A 20,982-nucleotide genomic window follows, 5' to 3' on the forward strand; every position below is an offset into this window, starting at 1 on the left:
GGTTGACAGTCATTCCTGCAGAACAGGAAAAAGATAACTTTTTTTAGTGGTGGGAAGATCCTTACTGGTATTGTTGAGTGGAACAGAACAGAGTTATAGGCTGTTGTGCTGAGTTTTATGTCAAGTTTAGGCTCTCACTTCTCTGAGAGAGTGTTCAAGTTTCTGTTTAATAATCCATTACTCCTTTATAGTCTTTGTTTTTTGAACAAAGACTCGAGAATGTTTGTCTGTAGCAGAGAACAAGTGAAAAGTAGTTCCTGATGAGTTTTCCACAATATTTGGTCTAAGTATGGCCTTGCTGCTAGGGCTGCTTGCAAAGGGGAATGTTGGGCAGTCCTAGGTCCACACTGTGTTGCTAGGGAAAGCAAAAACTCTAGCTATATGGGGATTGTCCAATACACATAATAAGCATTTTCTCAGGTGTCTGGATCTGTCTTTTGATTTTTCTTTTCTCCTTTCAGTGTAGTGGGGTTTTGTTTGTTTTCAGGAGGCTATTGTCTTGAGGGGTCTGATCTTGCAAACAGTAATGAACAGAGTTTTTCTTTGCTGGTGATACCTGTGGGACTGTTCAAATAAGTATATGGAGTCGAATCCAACACCTCCTTGAAGCCCACCAAATATAGAGGTTTTGTTTCCCCTCCTTCCTTGAGACCTCTAGTCCCAGAGGGCCAAGAAGCCAGCTCACCTCTCAAGTGGTGGCTGCCTGAAGGATTAGGACAAATTTTTTTTTCATATTTTTCATATTCACATTTTGACATGTTATGTCTGAGAATGGCTAAGCAACAGTTTACAGCTTATACGCACATTTTTAACTTACCTCTGAAGTTAAACATGCCTCTCAAATGCGTATCTTGGGGATGGAAAAAGTGACTTAATTGTGTATTGTCAAAAACAAAGAACTTATTTTGGCATGGCCGTTTAATGGACCGTTTAGCTTTGCTTGAATCTGGTTTTGCTAAAAGCTGCTGAGCAGAAATCAAATGGGTTTGTCTTTCGTTGTCAGCTGTTTGCTGTGTAGGTGGGGGTATGATGCAGGTGCTGGTGACAGTTTTGAGCTGTTTGACATTGTGCCCGGAGTGAGAATTGCTGCCTAGCTAGCAGAACCAAAACATACTATTATCTTATTAGTGTATTTACATCTTTATGCAATTAAACAGCATTATTTAAGCTGCCTCTACTATACACATTCCCACAGTTTTAACACTTTATCATTTAAAGCCTATGAGAATTTGATGGAGATTTAATTCCACGTTAACAGTCTGGGTAGCAGTTGAGTGTGATTACGTATGTGTGGTTGAGGGCGGCTTCCCTGAGAAGTGAGAGTGTGTGAGAATCAGCATTGTCAAGGTCTTCAGCAACTAGATAAGAGGGAATGATCAGCAGGAAATACCCCTTTGTGGAGGAGAGAGTCTTTCTTCCATGGGGGCACTTTCAGATAAAAGGTGAAAATTGATCATCTTGCTGTTCGGTTGCATTAAATTTACATAAGGCTGATCAGCAAGGGAAGTTCCCTCGGGGTGTTTAATAATGCTGATTTCTGCAGTTCTTAAAGAAAACCCAATATTTCACAGGTGCCTTAGTTCAATCGCTTGAAAGTTTTGCAGCCTAGTACTTGACAGTTCTGGAAACTATAATATAAATTGCTATTTGAGGTGATATCTTGAGGTGTATTTTTCTTGAGTAAGCATATATGTCTTTAAACCGTCTGAGTCATGTATTCTACTTTTTAATACAAAATGGTTTTGAAGACTCAGCATGTGGTGGTGGTGATACAGCACAAAGCATAAGGTGACATGTAAAGGCCTCCTGAAAGGACGTAAGAGAAGGGAGACTCTTATGTATGTCCCTAGGATCACTGAAGTCATTTACACGCTTAGTTATTTCTAATGACCCTGTCAACCCCTGTTGGCAAGCTAAATAGGGTAGAGTGGTGGTTCCAGTTTTGGGGCTGACATCCCCCCTGCCCCAGTTAACGAGATTGCTGAAGGAAGATAGTAATGGTAGGGCAGCAGGTAATGGTTATGCTTCGCCAGTACAGACAGAGGTGTGTTTCTTTCTGTGCTGGGTTCAGTCATCTTGGGAATGTGGCTTGATCTTTGTGATTTTTCATGACCAACTGTAGCATATTTTTTACTGGGGAATTTTGTTAGACGGGTTAACTTTGTACATTGGATTCAGGTCATGCTGCAGTGGGCGTCACTAAACTTGTTTTACAGGGTTTTACAAGGAAAACACCCGGTGTGGTGTTTTCTGCCCTGGGTAGGCTGATAGGCTGTAGTTGCTTTTCAAATACTTCTGTTGCGCAATGGCACCATCAGTTACGAACTGCAGCTTCTGCTGGTAACTGGGTTCTTTTTGGGGTTTAAGTGTTGAGTGTATGATAGCCAGGGTGCAATCTTTAGTATCTGTGAAAAACTCATCTCTTCCTTATCTTTGGATCCTTTTTTTTGTTTTTGACTGGTAAACTTGGGTTATGTCCTTTGTGGAAGTAGGTAAGATGATCACTTTTTTGTAGTATTGTGATGTTTCTTGGAGAAAATGCTGGTAAACAGTAGAACACGTATCTCTATCCCAAATGTTGCATGTGGTTTTAGGGAGTGGAAGCAGCTTGGATTACCCTTTAAATAAAACTTGCAAAGTTAAGGAAGTGGCTTAAGTTCACGGGAATCTGAGAGGTTTTAGAGAACTTACTGAATTTGTGTAACAAATAGCAGGAGTGTGGATTTAAATGAAGTAGACTGCTAATCATAGGTATTGGTGATGAGCTGAAGGACTTTATCTTGCAAGGTTGGACTGTGGCAAAAGGTCTTTCTTGCACCTGTGAGTAACAGCAGTTAAACTGGATCAGAGAAGGACCTTCATTTTTCTAGATGCTAGTTTTACCTACGAACGGGGGAGTGAACCCTTGCGTGGGTAAAGTTATAGAATCGTAGAATGTGTTGGGTTGGAAGGGACCTTTAAAGGTCATCTAGTCCAACCCCCCTGCAGTAAGCAGGGACATCTTTAACTAGATCAGATTGCTCAGAGCCTCATCAAGCCTGACCTTGAATGTCTCCAGGGATGGGGCGTCCACCACCTCTCTGGGCTACCTGTTCCAGTGTCTCACCACCCTCATTGCGAAGAACTTCTTCCTAATGTCTGATCTAAACCTGCCCTGCTCTAGTTTAAAGCCATTGCCCCTCGTCCTATCGCTATATGCCCTTGCAAACAGCCCCTCCCCAGCTTTCTTGTAGGCCCCCTTCAGGTACTGGAAGGCCGCTATAAGGTTTCCCCAGAGCCTTCTCCAGGCTGAACAACCCCAGCTCTCGCAGCCTGTCCTCATAGGAGAGGTGTATGTTACAGAACAGTCATGGTCCTCAGCACACAAGTAACCACCTACCCAAATGTGTTGCACAGCGCTGAGCTCATGCTTTCAAATCTGAAAAATCCAAATTTCACACAACTGTTCTGCAAACTAGTCCCTAAGCGCTGGTAGAAGGAGATTAGGGATTCGTTTTCTACTAGAGAAAACTTTTATCTTTTGCACATATGCAGTTTGCCTTCTCCAGGAGGGTTATGGGTGGTCAGTGTTAAGTGAGCACCTTCAAAATGTCAGCAATTGGAGGGGTCCTGGTTTTCTGAAAAACTGATCCTTTGCTTTTTTGGGTTTCTTTACTGCATCCCCCAATCTGTTGACCATTATGGAATTTGCTAGTGGCAACTGCTGTCTTGGAGAGTCCGCAGAATCAATTCACTTGTAAAATAGGTATTTTGATTTGGGTAATTGGGGGAGGTTGAAGAAGAAATCCTGTCGTTATCATGTATAAGCTTATTATTTGAATGAAGCTAGGAGCATACAGAAAGGATAAAATTCTCTGTTCAAACTCTTTCAGTGTTCCTAGAGATATGGGCTCAAGGGTATACTCTCCTGATTTGTTTTAATTTGACTGCTTTACTAGCACTAGATAATATCAGGCATTTATTATGTGTGATTTATGTGGATAAGGAAAATACTATTCACTGTTCCTCAGAGCGGGAACAATGTTCGTTGCACATAGCTTTAATACAGCTGTTGTGAGCCTAAATAAATGCCGCTTTTGAATACGAGCACAGATCCCATATAATTATGGAGCAGTGTGGTGTTTATGAGAGAACCTGCAGCATTGTTGAACGCTTCTCAGCTGATGTTTGGATAAAACAGATAAGCTCAAATATTGTCTGGAACTGATCATCTGAATCTTGGGCCAGATTTCCATTTCCTTGTTTTTAGTGGCTCCTAAATTAATTAGTAGAACTAGTGGGCTACGGTGCCATGCAGAATAAGGCTATAGCCATGGATAATGGTCAATTTTGGTTAGCTGTGTGATATTTACAGCTGATGTAGTGAATGGAAATTTTGCGAACTTTTTTTCCGTTAAGATTATGCAGAGATAGGAATGAACAAAAATATTATGCAAAATGAGTAAGTTAGACCAGTCCTACAGAGGATGGCAGGTGGGGTTTATGCTAAAACAGGCATTCAAAAATACTTCTTCCAAGCTATTTCCACACACAAGTAACGAGCCACACAGAAACGCCCAACAAACTGTGCTCCCAGTTTGGTATTTATGCATGGGAGGAACTCTGCATAATGAAGAACAGATTTGTGGATATTTATCTGACTTCAAATCGTTTGACAACAATTCAATTGTGATCAGCTTACCAATGTGGGGACACAGCTGTGTGTTGTCTGTGTTGTCCTCCCCGTATCCTCTGCAGGCTCTTGTCCGGGTGTCTGCATCCACTGCTGAGTATAACTACAGTGGGGTGTTCTGTTTTGTATGGTTTGTGGCATAAAAGGTACTGACATAAATACAAACAAGAACATAATTTTGCTAAGATACTTTTTTTTTTTTGTCTTTTTGATCCTCCATTAATACATGTTGTCGTGCATCTTCCTCCCACATCGTGCAACTGATTCTCCTCGTTGTTTGTCCTACTATCAAACACCAAAAGAATGAATATGCATCACAAATTTTGATCATGATTAAATTGTTTGAAATGCTCTGTACCTTTGAGAGAACAGTTTGTGTTACATCTTTGGTATGATGAGTAATGTATTTGCTTACTTACAGTCGTGTTTGATAACCTGTGAAGCTACCTCCAGCTTCACTGAAATAGGGCAGGGTTTTTATTCCCTACAATCTGTAGGAAATGGTTGAGATGCCAGCATAGCTAATGAAGGTCTGACACGTCCTCCTTATTTTGTTTAATACCTTCCTGTAAAAGTAGTTGCACTGAATGTGACCATACAATTTAACGTCAAAAAGTTTACGTGATGTTCACCAGCTGCTTTAATGTACTAAAATAGCAATTGCCGTTTATTTTTAACCTTGAGGAAAAAGAGGTTTTTTTGAATGATTAAATTTACAATGCAAAAAAATGTTCCCTACCAGGCTTTAAGTAGGTCAGGATCTCTGCCACCCCTAAAAAGGAAATTGCAATCTGACCTGCTCAATGGCCAGCATGGGATGGGGGGAGGAGGTTTTAATGTGTTTTTCCTCTTTTTTTTTTTTTTAATAAGTCAAAACATATTTGTTTTTGAGATTGTTTCACTGGCCACGTGTTGTATATTGTAGGGTATTTCAAGACATCCCTGAAATATTTATCATGCTGTGTCCCACCAAGAATGTAATCTTAAGGTCCCCACTGTTTATGAAGCACAGTCTATATTTTATCTCATGCTGAGAAAAGATGTGATAATGGTTGTTTAGGGATTATGTGAAAATGGAGTGCGGAATGACCCTTAAAAACCAGTAGGAAGTAGGAGATTCCCAAATGAGACTAGGGAGGTGGGGAAGCTGTTAGAATTGCTACTGTTGGGATTTTCTATTGAATATCTCCTTTGCACTTGCCCTGGTGAGAATGAAGATTGGTGCTGGATTGCAGAGTTTTGTGTGGCCCATTTAGGGGCAAATGTTCTGCAGAAGATTTCTCTGGACAGTCTTAAGTCGTGGCTGTAGAAATGAAGGGAAGGATCCTGAGGGTCCTTTTGCACCTCTTTTTCTGTGTGTGATTGCGTTGAAGTGAACTTGTTCAGCAAGCCCTGAATGTTTTGTTAGATTTAATTTTTTTTAATTACACATATCTTGCATGTCAAAGATAGATGTTTTTCCCCCCTACATTTTCAAAAATAGAAATACACAAACCTTTCAGTCTTTGCAAGTGGATTTTTCTTTTTCTAAAGTGAGTCTTTTAAAAAGATACTTGCCTGGTCTTATTTCATTAAGGATTAAGTCTGTATTTGGGTGAAAGATGGCAATAAAATATTATTGAGTTGGATTTCTTGTTTCTCTTTATTCTGATGAGGTTTTCTACAACTTAATGTTAAAAGTAATTTAGACTCTGCTCTGTAAGGTGTTTAGGGACTGCAGAGAGACATCGTTCTTCTCTGACATTCATCTCTTCGAATTGTAACAGTAACGGCAACAGAGATTTAGCAAGTCAGTCTAAATGGTGGTTTAGGGCAGGAAATAAAGAATGCCCTAATCAATTGAAATTCCAGTTGGGAATTGGGATATGATGTAAAATTACCTACAGTAGTCTGGTAAACCAGAGTGCTCTCAACAACAAAAATACTACTGAGGCCTTTGTATTCAAAGGCTATTGGTGCTCTTGGTCTGTCTCACTGACAAGGCAGCAGTCTTGGGAAGCTGTTAGTTCCCTAAGGCAGTATCGGACTGAAGAAAGGGTGGGAATGATGATTTGTTGAGTCATGACCACCACATTTTGCTGCACAGAAGTCATTCATCTAAACTTGTTTTACTTGTGAGCTAAGGCATGGCATAGTACAAGGTGTACAGAAGTACGCATCAGCTAATGTGTACTTCCTACCAGAAGACTTTTTTTTTACATGGTGGTAGAATATATATCCATATTAAATTAGATATTAAATTACATGTGCTATCTGAAATAGACAAGTTGAGAATGCTGATACTCTAGTTTTCTTCTGTGCTGTTGTATCAGCTATTAAAGACAAGCAGAATTGTATGAATCTTACCTTCTCTCTTTTTCCACAAGGTAAAAAAAAGGATCCAACTGATTCAAGTTTGGATCTCTGAGACATATACATATTATGGTTTATGCCAGATAAGATAAATTAATCGGTTATCGATAAAAGAATATGAATCTGTGTAACTGATGAAAGACTGCTTTACACTGACGGTTAGGAGTTATTTCTGTTATGAGCAGAAGGAGCAGATACTAGAACATCTATGCTGTGCATGTCGTCCTTTAAAATTTTTTTCAGTATTCAAAGATGCATGTAATATATCGGTATCTTCACCAAAATTAGCTTTTCTCTCTCCTTTTTGTTTTTCTTCTTGAGTTGTCATTGTCTCAGGGTTTTAGAATTTAGAGCTAGGACCATAGATAGGACTGGAGGCACCTTCTTGATTATCAAATCTAGTTAGCTGCTGAAGACAATCAGGTCATCGCATCTTCCCTGTGACCTTACAAAACTTCATTTTAAAACTAATTTTTGCCGTGTTACTTCTATTGGATGTGGTTCCAAACTCTCACTACTGTGGCTGATGAGAACTACAGTTTCTAGTATAAATTTTTACTCTACTGGTTGAACCTGTTTGTTTTAGTTTAAGTAGCTTTTTTCTTCTGTTTCTCCTCTGATAAGTCAGTCTTCCCAATCTTGTGATCATCCTAGTTGCCCTTTTCTGCATTTATAGGGTGAGCTCATCTGTTTTGAGTGTGAGTGACCAGAACTGCACATGTCATTTCAGGTGAAGTCTCCTCACATTCTGCTGGTGATTCTGTCTTTCTGACAGCAGCAGCTGTTCTCATATATCGTTGGGTTGCATGTGTCCTTTCAGGACTGCATCACGTTGCAGAGGGACCGTGAGCTACCATTTTAATTGGTGTAGGGGTATCTGTTCCTCTCCTTGGTGCTCTTCAAATGATGAGATCCCAGTGACTTTGTGACTTGTTTCAAATGCATGAATTTGTTTTGTTCAGTTGTGTTGCCTTCTCTTTCTATTGTGGAAGAACGTGCCTGTAAAGTAATCTTGTATGCTTTGTTTAAAATACTTTGAAATAGCGTGACATGGTTTTTGGCTCTTATTTTTAGCAATATTGAAAAATACTTCTTATTCTCTGTCTGCTACCACTCCTGTTCTTGTGTTGTAATTGTGCTTCAACTCACCTTTCTAGAGGTGTGTTGATGAAGTGGCTTTTAGGGTACCCTAAAATAATGATGGACACTTTTTGGTTCTGTTATCTCTCCTTATACTTTTGGATCAAGCTAAAATAGCTGGTAACGCCATAAAAGCTTTGAAAGAGGTAAGGGAGGGGCAAACTTTAATAAACAGCATTGGATGCTGTTGAACGTTTGGGAAGAGAGGAACAGCTTTTTATGCTATCCCTGGTAACTTAATTCTAAGGTCTTGTTCAGACTGAAAGGACCTTTCCAGGGGTCCCTGGCCATGCTGGGCATCTCCACAGGTTTGATTTACTGTGGTTACTTCCCCTGGAAGAGGGCTCCTCACCAGTCTTGATGGAAGTGTTTCTCTGTAGTTGAGTTTTCTTCCCTCAGATGTTATTACGTAGTTTGTAAAGAGTGTGCTGAAGGCTGGGGAGGGTCTTTTATTGCCAGAGTTCCTGAGGATGTCATCCTACGCCAGCCTAAACTGTGTGTGGAGGTTGCCTGCTATGGTGCTGTCCTCTTCCCTTGCTTTGCAGCCCAGCTGTGCTGGCGCTCATGTCATGGGTGTATGGAAGTTGTGGTATCTCCCTTTGTCAAAGCCCCTCTGTATCAATGCACAAATGGAAGCTGCCTGAATGGGACCGTTGTTTGTGGGATGCCCTAATCTGTCTGAAGTCTGCAGGAAGTTTTGCTGCTCAGCTTGTTGGGACCTGGAGCTCACTTGAGGGTTCTCCTAGTTCTGCTTTCAGAGCAGATCTGCAAAGCTGTGTAGGTATGTAGTGGTGTTTACAAAAGTGCCTACCCATGTTGCTGGGCACCTAACTGCATTGTCCAGTACTAAGCATAGTCCCTGTTCTCTTCATGCTTCAGCTTCCCTAATGAACGAGTCTTAAACGTGTCTGGCTTTCAAGACTTTCGTGATAGTGGTGTGATACACTTGCTTTGCCTGGGATTTTATATTTGACAACATCCTGCTTCAGCTTTCTCAGCCTGGTAGCTCATTCCTACCTTCACTTTCCTCGTTGTTATGTGCTGGTACAAGCATTTGGGAACTATGTGCTGAACCAAATGGGAGAGTTAATCTGGATGAAAAAAACCACAGCAAATAACCATGTGGCTGCACAAATGTTTTTCTGGCCTGCGGGAGAGGATAGCGGGGGAAGGACAGTGTACAGCACTGAAGGCAGATTACAGCAGCTTTTTTTGGCATTGGTGCTGACTTAACATGTAGAAATACAATTTTGGTGTTCGTAGGCTGCATATATAAACTCAAGGTTGTTAGGACTTTTGCTACTCATGAGAATGGGGGTTGGTATCTTAACCTTCGGGTTTGGTCACTCATTTCTGACAAATTGCATAAAAAGAAACAGTTGATTTTATTGTATCATAAAACAAGATTTATGCAGGAGCTCCCAGGTAGCACTTTTGTAATGGCAGATTGTTCTTTCAGCAAGCTTAGTGGTAGAGAGGACAATTCTTCATTGCTTTTTGAGCACTGACGGTGTTTTCAGAGCTATCTATAACACGGACGATGCAGTTATTGCTCCAGCAGGCTGTTTTTTTTCAGTTGTTTTTCATTGTGTGTACATACACCCACATTGTCTCTCTGTATTTGAATAGTTTAAGGAAACTGGACTGTGTACTTTTTATGCTTCAAGTGAAACACAAGCCTATGCTCTTGGCAGGAATTTGGCTTAGTTCCTCCCAAAAGCTGTATGAGATAAGCAAACATATGCAAATCGCTCAACAGGTATGCTTGCAAGGAATCGGTAAAGGTTTTGATTTTTGAGAGAGTTTAAAGCACTTGCATGTGTCCCACTGAGACCCCAAACCACTGTTGTTTTTATGGAAGACCTTGGTCATATGCCTGGTTCTCTTACAGATGCACGTCTTGCCAACTTTATCTTCTTACTTTCTGAGATTAGACATGAAATATGGGAGTGTCTTCTGACAAGCCCTCAGTAATGTCAGGATATCCCATCATGCCACAAATACATTTTAATTTTTTTCCTTTTTACCGTATAGTCACATTTCCTTGTTTTGTTCCCACATGCCATTGTTGCACTGTAAAATGCATTGAAAGTACAGAACAGAAAGTAGAAGCCTTGTTTTGGATCAAGCAAATGATTTGTCTTGACTGTTTTGGCTCTCCATAGTGTTTATTTTCTGTTACCTGTGTTTTAGTTTTTTCCAGTGCGATTTCTGGTGTATGCAGGTGTTTTGTAAGACTGAGTAAGTAAATGTTCAAAATACTTGAGTTAGTAAGACCTGTCAGCTGAGGGGGGCAGTTCAGCCCATACCATGGTGTAGGACTTTCTCACGAGGTAACAAAGGGATATGGAAGGAGAAGGGAGCAACGCGTCTTGAGTGGAGTTTGGTGTGGGATCCTAAACTTGTTAATGATAAGTATGTTTGTCTTGTGAGACAATGGGCAATGTTGATCTGGATCACATCTGGAAAAAAAAAAAGTGCAGTTTCTGCATTTTAGGCACACATGGAAAATTTCGTAATTGTGTCTTAAGTTCAGGTGTGCTATGGGCAGCTGCTAATCCTGATAGCTACTCAATTTGATGTTTGTTGAGACCCCTGAAAACTTGCAAAGGTTCTTTCTCAAAGAGAATAAAGCATAATAAAAAGAGTATTGACATAGTTGAATTATTATTTTAGTGCATATGTTTGCCCAGTAGACTGTAATGGATTTGAAGTAGTTGTTCTGGTACATTGGGTAAATTCTGGGTCAATTTTGGTGTGCCTTAGTCATTACGAAAGCACTTATTTTTCAATGCTGCACAGCTGCTCTTGAAGAGTCAAGAATTGGCCTGTCAAGTATTGGCCTGTTTTTTGACCAAATTGACATAATTATGCTGTAAGCCGTGTTTTTTTGATTGTGTGCTTAATTGACTAGGCAGCAGTATCTCATAAAGAACCACTTTTATTTAAATACCTATAGAAATATTTTCTCTATATTATCCAGAGTTGATACTGTAAAAGGTTCTCTGATTTTTTTTTTTTTTTTCCCAGGAAAAAAGAAAAAGCTCATCTGTACTGGATAAATAAGAGTTAAGTTTCTGCTTGCTGCAAACTCTTGTCAGGTCCGAGCCACTCGAAATGGTTTTGTAATGGAGATGTTGAAACACAATGTGTGGTGGAAATGTTTCTATTTATTAACAATTGTCTCAGTGTGTCTTTATTCTTTTTTTTTTTTCCTTTCTAAAAATGCCAGTTGTTCAAGGATGTAGTTCAGCCGCTACCTGGTCTGCTTGCTTTCTGCTGAGTGCAGTTGAGCTGAACTGGTCTGTATATAACAGTATGTATACAGGTGTTTGGGAAATAGGGTTAACTGTGGCTGAGTGTCTCCTAAATTTTTGAGGTGTCTGGGTTCATTTAACCTTCCCCTTTCTGCAGTAGGGAGTAGATCTTGTCTGGCAGAACAAAAATGAAACAGAAGTGTGTGCATGCATCTTCTCCCAAAAGATACAAATAGTCTAAAAGAAGGATTGTATGTTCAGCATCTTGGCAGATGATGCTGAGAATTGACATAATACAGATATAGGCAGAGTACAGGGGTCTCTTTTTGGTTTTGCTTTGTTGTTTAAAGGAGGGGTTAAGATCAGCTCTGGAGTCTTGATACTTTTGAAAAAAAAATTATATGTTAGCAAAGTAGTCTCTGAGTTTTTTGTCTTGCAGTGCATGTTATTGTGGGCTGAATAGAGGGGAGCTGCAGGTGACTGAAGAGAGCTTATCAACAGTGTTTAAAACCCCTAAAATTCTCATTTGTTGATTGACAGAGTTGTGATTTCTGCCTGAAACCCGAGATGTCTCTTGTTGCCATAATGAGCTGTAATCTTTATGTGGCATGTGGCCTGCTTGTGTGACCTGTTTATTTACTAGTTGAAAACAGAACCATCATGGGCTTTTCAACCAAATAAAGTTTTGAAAGCATTCTGAAGTTGTCTCCTTTCAATCCGAGAACAGGAGAATCCCTGTCGGTGGGACTTCACAGAATCTGAACAGAGGAAGAGGGAAAGAGTAATCGGTTTCTCCTCCCAACTCCCTCTTGTATTTGGTGGACAAGGAAGAGATGGACCAAAAGACATAGGCAGCTGCTTCTGCAAGAATTTGAATAAGGATTTCTGAATTCCTGAAGCTGAGGTGTGAAGAGGAAAAGACTTATTTTTTTGTCCCCAACTCCCTTCTCATCTGGGAGGTACTGATCTCATAAGCTCCTTTATTCTGAGGCTCTCGGAAGCATTTGATGTCGTTGCAGTCACATCTCTTTCTCTTTCCTCTCCTTTTGATCCCTAACTTGTAACACGGGAAAAAAATTACTTTTGTTCAGATCCCTTAGCTGCTTGGATCACAGAGATCATTGCCGTGGACTAGGAAGAACCTGCCTTCTAGGCTGTGCCTGTTGGTCCACCAGCCTAGAAAATAAGCCTGTGATGGCCAACTGCAGATAGCAGATGAGCTCTTGGCTATGTAGCAGAAGCCACTGTGGGTTATGAGGACTTGCTAAATGTACTGAAGGTTGTGAAATAAACAGGTTTGACAGCTGCTTGCTCCAAATTGGGCTGTTCTTGTCTCAGTTCAAGAATCTCTGTATGAGAACACAAAATTGTCTAAACCAAGCTAAGCAAAAAGCCTGTGAATGTTTCTAGAAGCGTCTTTGATTAAAAAAATCTAGTTATCTTTCTGTAGCTTTCTCACGTGTGTGTGTTTTCCATTGGCTTTAATGTTCCCTTGCCATAAATCACAAGTCATTCCATTTCTGTAAGTAAATTTCCCTCTGACATCAGAATTGAGGAACAAGTGAAAACACATCTTTTTTTGATGATTCTTTCCATTCCATTCCATTTGTTTGAGGTTCAGGTCTTGGCTATATGCTGAAGGCTGTATTATTACTTTTTAATCTAAACTGTTTTTTCCATAGTAGAGAGAATTATTTGTTTTTTGTGTTACTTTAAATACCAGAAACATCTTGCCTATAAAAGCTGAAGAAGAGGGGCTCAGAGATTCTAAATATTTGATACTGTTTAATAAGTATATCTACTAAAAATAGCCTTTGTAAAGAAGGGTAGTAACTCATTCTGTAATATTCCTAGTCAACAAAAAAAGCCATAAAGATTTTTTTTTCTCTGAAATGATTAATGGCTGTGTATCTGAAGTCCTGCAAATTTTTGCTATGCTCAGCAGAATCTAAAATTTTAAAAGAAATAATATCTTGTACTCCTGCTTGTGAACATAGCTCTTCCTTTATTCTGTTTTGTTTGCTCTCTTGCCAGCCAAGCAAAAAAAATAAGCAGCACCGTCAAGCTATGCTAAAGTCGTTAGCCACTTTCATCCATTCAGTGTCCAGGAGGCTTGATTCCTTATCTGCCGTCATCCCTGCATGAAGTGTGTGTGTGTGCAAGCGTGGGCAATGCGGGATTGGGCACAAATCTTGTACCCTTTGCAGACACTTTGTCCGAAACAAACACTCAGTTCCAGAAAGTGTAACTTAGTTGATAAATATCTAACAGTTTCTTTGAGAGGAACCTCTGCTTGTTTTCTGCAAAAGCATTTTTAGTACAATCCTGATCCTGCAGTCCTTGAACACTGACATGAGGGCATGTAGTGCTATTTGTGCATCGATGGTGCCAAACCATCTAGAGGCTTTATTATTTGCTTTCCTTGAAAAGGTGGCGTCATTCTAGACTGCTCAGAGACTGTTATTACGTGTTTAATATTTCATGGGGATGAAAGGGAAGAACAAGATAGATCAAACCAGCATCCATGGAAATGAAAATGAGTGTACTGATGTTCATTATCCTGGTGTGGAAGACCAGGAGACTATTATTCCTGGAGGTGCTGTGATTGCTTTTGTTGGTGACGTTACTAATAGTCTTCCTGTGTTGTCCATGCATATGTAGTAGCTCCCTGGGTATTTTCTTTGATATCTTAATCCAGATTACGTATTCTCAGGATACAAACTTAAATCCAAAAGGTAATGAAAGATTTTTAGTGAGTGTGTGAAATAGAGTACAGATTACAGAGGCCGTACAACCTCAGTGTGAAGAGGAGAATTGGCAGTATCACACCCTCAGTGTGTGTTTAGACATCATGTGAAGCTGTTGTCTTCAGACATGTGGTTTTCAACAAATGTATAAACCTGAGTTTTAAGTATGAACATTTGTCATCATTAGTTTACATATGCAGAATGTATGCATACGTAATACATATATGCATATTAAAAATCACTGATCTAAGGCTCCTCATTCAAGAAAACACATTGCCACCTGTTTTGGCAGTGATTTGAAGGGGAGTTAAGCAGATGTTTCCGTACTTTGCTTATTTGGGGAAAGCCAGGTACGATGTGTTGGCTGATAAAAGATGATAAAAGATAAAAGATGATAAAAGAAGAGTTGGGCTTGCAAAGAAATGGAAGGATCACCTGAATTGACATGGTCTATGTGCCATGAGGGAGCTCTGTGATGCCAGCTGTGGTGTTGGGTGTCGCCATGTGCCGCCTGGGATGTCTGGCCATTGCGTGGGCTGGGTACCTCTGGTGAAGTCTCATAAACTGCTGTGTCTCTTAAGAAAAAAACAAACAAACAAACCAAGCCCAACAAAAGTGTCATGCTGTATTTTTAAATTTTACAGTGCGAGATAAAATTTTTTTCAAGTCATGTTTTGAAATCTGTATTTCAAGTCATGAAATAATTTATTGAATCCACTTTTATTGAAATCTGCATTCCTGGTGTTTGCGTATGCTCTGACTTCAGCGGTCTGCAGCAAAACCAAAAGGAACTCATTTGAGACAGATTTGGGAGGTGGCTTTTTTCCTCAAGAACGAGATGGAAATGCGTGACCAAACGCGTTTGCCATTGCTGGGAAAGAAGCTGCAGTTTGTGGGGGCAAGTATGACAGACCTGCTAGGAAGTACGCTTGGGATCTAACTGTGTATATAAAATCTATCTGGAGATGGAGAGGAGGCAGGATTTGGACAGAGTCCAGGTCTGCCCTTGACTTGTCCTGTATAACCCCTTTTGAATTCAGAAGGAATTATCTATGAATAAATATAAGGGTGGATGTGCGTGAGTGAGTGAGAAAGAACGTGATCATCTGATGTGGGATTCCCATAGTGAGGTGTTGACTCATCTTTTTTTTTTTTTGTATGGAAAGCTATTTTCCCCTCCTTAGAAACACTGGTTTCAGTTTGGAAAGGCATTGAAGTGCTTGCACAAAGTTCTTTTCCAAGGAGGGATTTTTTTCCATAGTCAAGTCCTGTGTAAACTTGAAATGTCTTTGATTTAGGGAAGCAGGGAGGAGGGGTGGAAACGGAGTAGTTTCAGGTGCTACTGTCTGTGCATAATATCTTGCACATGGAGACCCTGTTCTGTTGCTCCTTAGGCAATACCAAGATAAAAAAAACACAACACAATACAAACACCTGCGCATGGATCCACCTGCCAAGTTCTGTAGCTTTACACTCCCTTTTCTATAACTTAAAAATAGGAAAGAGGAGGCAAGTTTTTTTGCTGTGCTTTGGTTGCTGCATTGAGAGAGGTACAAACAGCACAAGCTACCAAAACGAAGGAGACAGTGAAACTGTCTTTACGTACTGGGCTGCTGCATGCACAGAAAGGTTGGAGGAGGAAGGAGAAGACCCTTTCCCTGCCTTGCCTTCTCTTGTGCATTTGGTGTTGTTTCTCCGATAGTAGTGACCTAAAATATTTTCATTAAGAAGCATGCTTCTTGAGTCGGTGTCCCGGTAACTTCTGAATTTCAGGCCTGTTGTGCTAAAAGGTTTGATCTTTCCCTTCCCAGATAGATTTTATTTAAATGTGCTTGGTTTTCTGACGAAAAGAATTCTGGAGCAGGAAAATGTCCAAGTAAATTCAAGGTTTGCTGTTTAACGTTGGCAGCTGCTGTGCGAGATGCATTTTGAAACTGTAGTTCTACTTGTGCTAACAAAAAAAAAAAAATTACTCTTTTGGTTTTTGTTTTTTTTTTGTAATTGTACGATACAATTGCATTTGTTTTGCACTTTCTAATCTTGAAAACAGAAGCTGGGCAAAACTGGTTGTCTCTAGCTAGCTCTGCCTCTGTAAGTACTGGAACCAGTTTAGTTGGGAGTAGCTCAGCAGATTGGAAGTTTTGTTTAAGATCCTTCGCAACCATGTCAGTATTGTTTCTTTTAACTTGTTTAGCTTTTGTGCTGGGTTTATGAAGGTACAGTACAGCTCAGCCCTTAATGTACAACTGTTTTGGCTTTGATATAGCAAAGCTATAAATAGACACCCCTTTGCCTCCCCAGCAGTAGGAAATGACTGCAGCAGGTGGTGTTCTCTGCTAGAAATTTGCACATTATTAGTACCTAAGTACTTTTTTTAAAATTGGCTTTTTGTGTGTTCTTCCTTTATTAAATGCCAACTGACTGGTCAACAAGCATCTTGTTAAAATCGGAAGTCTGCATTAAGACAAAAGAAATAAAGCTAGAAAGGTATTTTTGGTTTATTTCTGTGCAGCTTCTGTGTGAATTGTATTTTATGTGCAATTTTAAAAGTATTAACAGAAGGGACAGGAGAGCTGCATAATTCTGGTCACTGGTTAAAATGTTATTTTGATTCTTTCAGCTGTGTTGGGATGGAGTTTAGCTTAGGCTTGTTATAGTGGTTCCTCCGTGGTAGCAGTGATAGATGCTTGGAAGGCTGTGGGCAAGATTTGTCTCCCTGCTTCTGCTGAACTGTACCTTGCGCTGTGAATGGCATCAAGAAAATAAATGGGGCTTTTTGTGCAGCAAGGTAGTGCTCAAAGTAAATAAGGATGTTGCAGTCTGGTCCATGCAAAATGATGGTGTCAGTAAACAAGCTTTCCCTTGACACAAACCCCATTGTTGTGTTTGGATTAACTTTAAGTCTCAGCGAAGAGGCCGAGTCATTTGGGCAGGGAGAATAAATGTATTTGTGCTGCTGAAATTGTTTCCTTTCAAGCCATGGCGGACAGACCTTGCCTCTGTTGGGTACTGAAGAAATAGTGCAATCAAGGGGAGATGTGCAGTGTATTTATTTTGTGTGTATGTAAACAACAAAAAAGGGGGACAATCCTGTATTTCAGTTACTGTTTAACATGCATCTGCCTTTATACCGCTTCCTTTCTCCTGCAGATGTGAGAGCTGTGTGGAACTGCTGTTTGTGAGAGGGGCTGGGAATTGCCAGGAGTGCGGTACCCCCCTGCGGAAGAGTAACTTCAGGGTACAGCTCTTTGAGGATCCTGCTGTTGACAAGGAAGTGGAAATTCGGAAGAAAGTGCTGAAAATGTGAGTGTCACCACTTAAATAACATAAGGTGGATGTATTTCATGGATTGCAGTTTTAAAAAATTGACTTATTTCTCCAGTAGTACAGAGGAGATTTTTTTTTTTTTTTAAAGTGACAACCAATAAAACTTGGCTCCATTTAAAATGGAGAAATTTCAGAGAATCTGATTTTATGCAGCAACTGAGGGCTGAATTCTCAGTTTAGCCTTGGGGGATTCCTGCTTAGCATTAGAAAAATGTTGGGTGTTTCTATGTGGCCTCCTTTGGCAAAGACTTGCCTCCTAAATGGAGATGATTAGATATTGAGGACTACAGCTGCTTTCCCTTTGAGGGGGTGAACATGAGAGTGGGGCAAGAAACAAGACCTAGATTGTTTTGTTCCCTGGGGACCTGTTCTGAGAGTTGAAGGCCAGTTCCCTTCAAAATGAGAATGGACAAAAGGGAAGCTATGTTCACATTGTTTTCTACTTCACACAGCAATTGTTAGTGGAAATGGTTCCTTGCAAGCCTTGTGTTTGCTAGTCTGTCATGCAGATTTGAGAGCTCTTGAAATTGAGATAAATGAGGTCTAAAATTGCATCTCGCTCCTGGCCAAGAAACAACGTTTTATGAGGAAAATAAGTGAGCTAGTTGATACGTTGGTAGAAGAGGGTGTGATGGAACAGAACAAACCTGGAGAGAGTTGTGCGTGCAAAAATGAACGTACAGGTAAATTGTAAGCTTGTCAGCCTTTATCTAAGACTTAGTACAATACTAAATGAATGATATGATGTTGCTGAGATATGGAGAAATTGTGTCGTTGAATACCAAGATGCTGATGTGGAAAGTAGTAATAATTTAGATGCTTGATTATAAAATCTACAGAAATTAACAAAAGTCAAACTGGAATGAAGTCAACTTAGTTGACTAAACATGGAACGAAGTGTAGTTAGAACAGAAAATGTTGTAAAATGCTTGGCCCACTTGGATTTGCCAGATTAGTTTTTAGTAGGCAGAAAAAATGTCCCCAAATTGGAATTTGGCCTGAGTTCTCAGGATTAGATTTTTATACTCCTAGGTGTCATGTATCTTGGTCTGCAGAGCAGGCAGAATCTCAGCTTTATATTTTCTTGGGAAGAAGGCCTGTGTGTCTTGACTTTCAGAGGCAGGCCGTGTTCTAGCCTGTTGTCCCTTCATCTTTTTACTTTTTCCAGTTGTCAGGAGTTGGATAAATGAGTTCTGGAATTGTCTATTGGTATGAAATAAGATAATTGTGTAGCATTTTCAGTTTGCTGATATGCTTTCTGTTGTTGGCACAAAGCCAAACTCCCTTTCCTAACACTTCTAGAAAAGCTTTTCTTGTGGGTGTTCCTGTTGCCTCTGCCTTTGTTAACAGGTTTCTCATGCTGAAGGGCTGGCTTGGAATTAGTATATCCTAGCCTCTGTGATTCTGTTTACCTGTAACCCTGGAAAAGCAATGAGCAAACAGTAAGCAAGGACAGCACTGATTTATGCCAGGTTGACTCCTTTTCTTTGAAACAAGCACTTCTGTCTCCTTTTAGAGACTCTGTATGTTTGTAGTTGTGGGAGCCATGAAGCACACATAGCTGATAAAACTAGATCAATGCTTAATATGCTTGCAGCAAGTGCCTTGTTGAAGTTGCATCTTTGTGTTATAGAAATACTTGTTTCTCTTCTCTCAAAGATACAATAAAAGAGAGGATGACTTTCCCAGTCTAAGTGAATATAATGATTTCCTGGAAGAAATAGAAGAAATTGGTAAGTCTTAATGCTTGCATTTTTGATGTGCTGTGCTCTTGAGTCCGTAGGCTTTTATCTTCTGACTCAGCTGCCTATGAGAATGTCTAAGTTGAGTTTCTGTAATAGGATTTATCATATTATCAGATGTTTATCTAATTTTTTCTTCTGTACATTTTTAATCATATTTGCTGAACTGTAGGACATCGTTAAGTAAAACATTTTATCTGCCAGAGAAAAAACATGACTCAAAGAGGAAGCATTGCTTTATAGCTGGAAAAGAAAGGCTTGCAGGGAACAGTCGGTGCTGCACTGGGGAAGATTAAACAAAGAGAGGAGAAACTGAAATTTTCATTGTATGCCTCCATTAGCTTTATCTACCATGACAGAAGCCATATGGTGTCTTTCATCACTTTTACTTCTGCAAGTACAGTAGTTGAAGCTGCTTTGAAGCTGATGACCTTACATACCACTGTGGTAGCATTTTATGTTGCTGTGCAGAAGGAGAAGGTTTAGGAACAGACATTGATTTCTTTCTCTTTGGGTTAGTTGAAGCAGAACTTTGCCCTTTGGGAAGGGACTATGTTATCAACAGAGTTTATTTTCTTCTTAGTTAGGGTGACTTGTGATTTATGGTGGAGTGATGGATTTTACTTAGAAAACCTCCTGTTCAAAGGGGTGACTCCTAAATGGTTTGTTTCTTGGTTTTTAGGAACTTCTGAGGCTTTTCTTTTTTTTTTGTCTTGGAGGAAGAAGAGGTGGCTTAGAACGTGCAGGAGGGGCAGTGGATGTGATTTGAAGGAAAACATGGAGATGCCACTCCCCTTCAGTTTCTCAAAGGAGCCCTTGCTCCTCTTTGCACTGTGGTGTTTTGTAGAAATGTATCCAATACATTTACTTACTGCTGTGAGTAATGTATCGTGTTTTTATTGGCATCAGAAGGCTGAGGCTGGAGAGCCAAATCGTGTGGCTGTGAAACACCAGGCACACTCATATGGGTCCAAATATCTGGAGGAGATGATGTGGGTGTAGTTCTATTTGTATATTTTTTTGGGTGGTGCTGGGGAAGGAGGGAATGAGTAAAAAGAATGGTCACATCTTATCCAGAGGATCCTGGAAGAATCTGTGTGCTCATGGAAAGGAAAATTGCTTTTTATTTATGTAGCATTAAATACAGGTTTCCCGCATACTGCTGTTGCAGACGTTTTCAGCATCTGCAACAAGGGAGTTGAAGTTTTGCCTGAAGTTCCCTTAACCTCATCGATTTGTGCAGAATGTTATGATTCTCCAGCTCTTGGGATTAGGTTGTTAAATTTCAAATGGTTCCAGAGCCTACGCTGGTAACTTGGTTTAGAAGCAGCAGAAATCACGGCTCGTCTTTGTAACGTTGGGAAAAAGAGTGAATTTGTCAGTAATTGTGCTGGCCCTGCAAGCGCATAATTAAGAAGCTTGATAGTTGTTAGGAATTGGAGTTAGGTGCCTGAAAGGGACACCTAAAATAGTAAAAGGAATAGGAAGTCTGACTACTTCCTAGTTTCTTTGTGTAACAGCCAGATGATGAGAGGAAAGAAGGGATGTAGTCAGAAGGCTCTTAATTTTCACTATCAAAGGAGTCATTTACGATCTACTAACTTCAGGCAGATGCAGAAGCTGGAGGACAAGTTAGAGTGAAGAACACCACCTTGGGTAAGAATTCAAGCCCTGTTCTCCTTCCCTGGTGACAAAGCTCATTGCACGCATCTTGCTCTCCCCAAGCCCTTCCCTGCTTGCGCTCC

At 40.2% G+C, this 20,982-nt stretch overlaps 1 protein-coding gene across 1 annotated transcript in view; it reads left to right on the forward strand.

Moving 5' to 3' along the window:
* The window catches only part of MNAT1 (MNAT1 component of CDK activating kinase), a 127,228-nt gene that overhangs the window by 19,635 nt on the left and 86,611 nt on the right, over positions 1-20,982 (forward strand). The window contains exons 2-3 of the mRNA XM_074583706.1: positions 17,319-17,471; positions 19,155-19,228. Of these exons, the coding sequence (XP_074439807.1) occupies positions 17,319-17,471; positions 19,155-19,228 (227 nt within the window). The remainder of the gene's footprint in view (positions 1-17,318; positions 17,472-19,154; positions 19,229-20,982) is intronic.

The sequence above is a fragment of the Larus michahellis genome, chromosome 4, assembly GCF_964199755.1.
Source record: "Larus michahellis chromosome 4, bLarMic1.1, whole genome shotgun sequence".
In the NCBI taxonomy this organism is placed as follows: Eukaryota; Metazoa; Chordata; class Aves; order Charadriiformes; family Laridae; genus Larus; species Larus michahellis.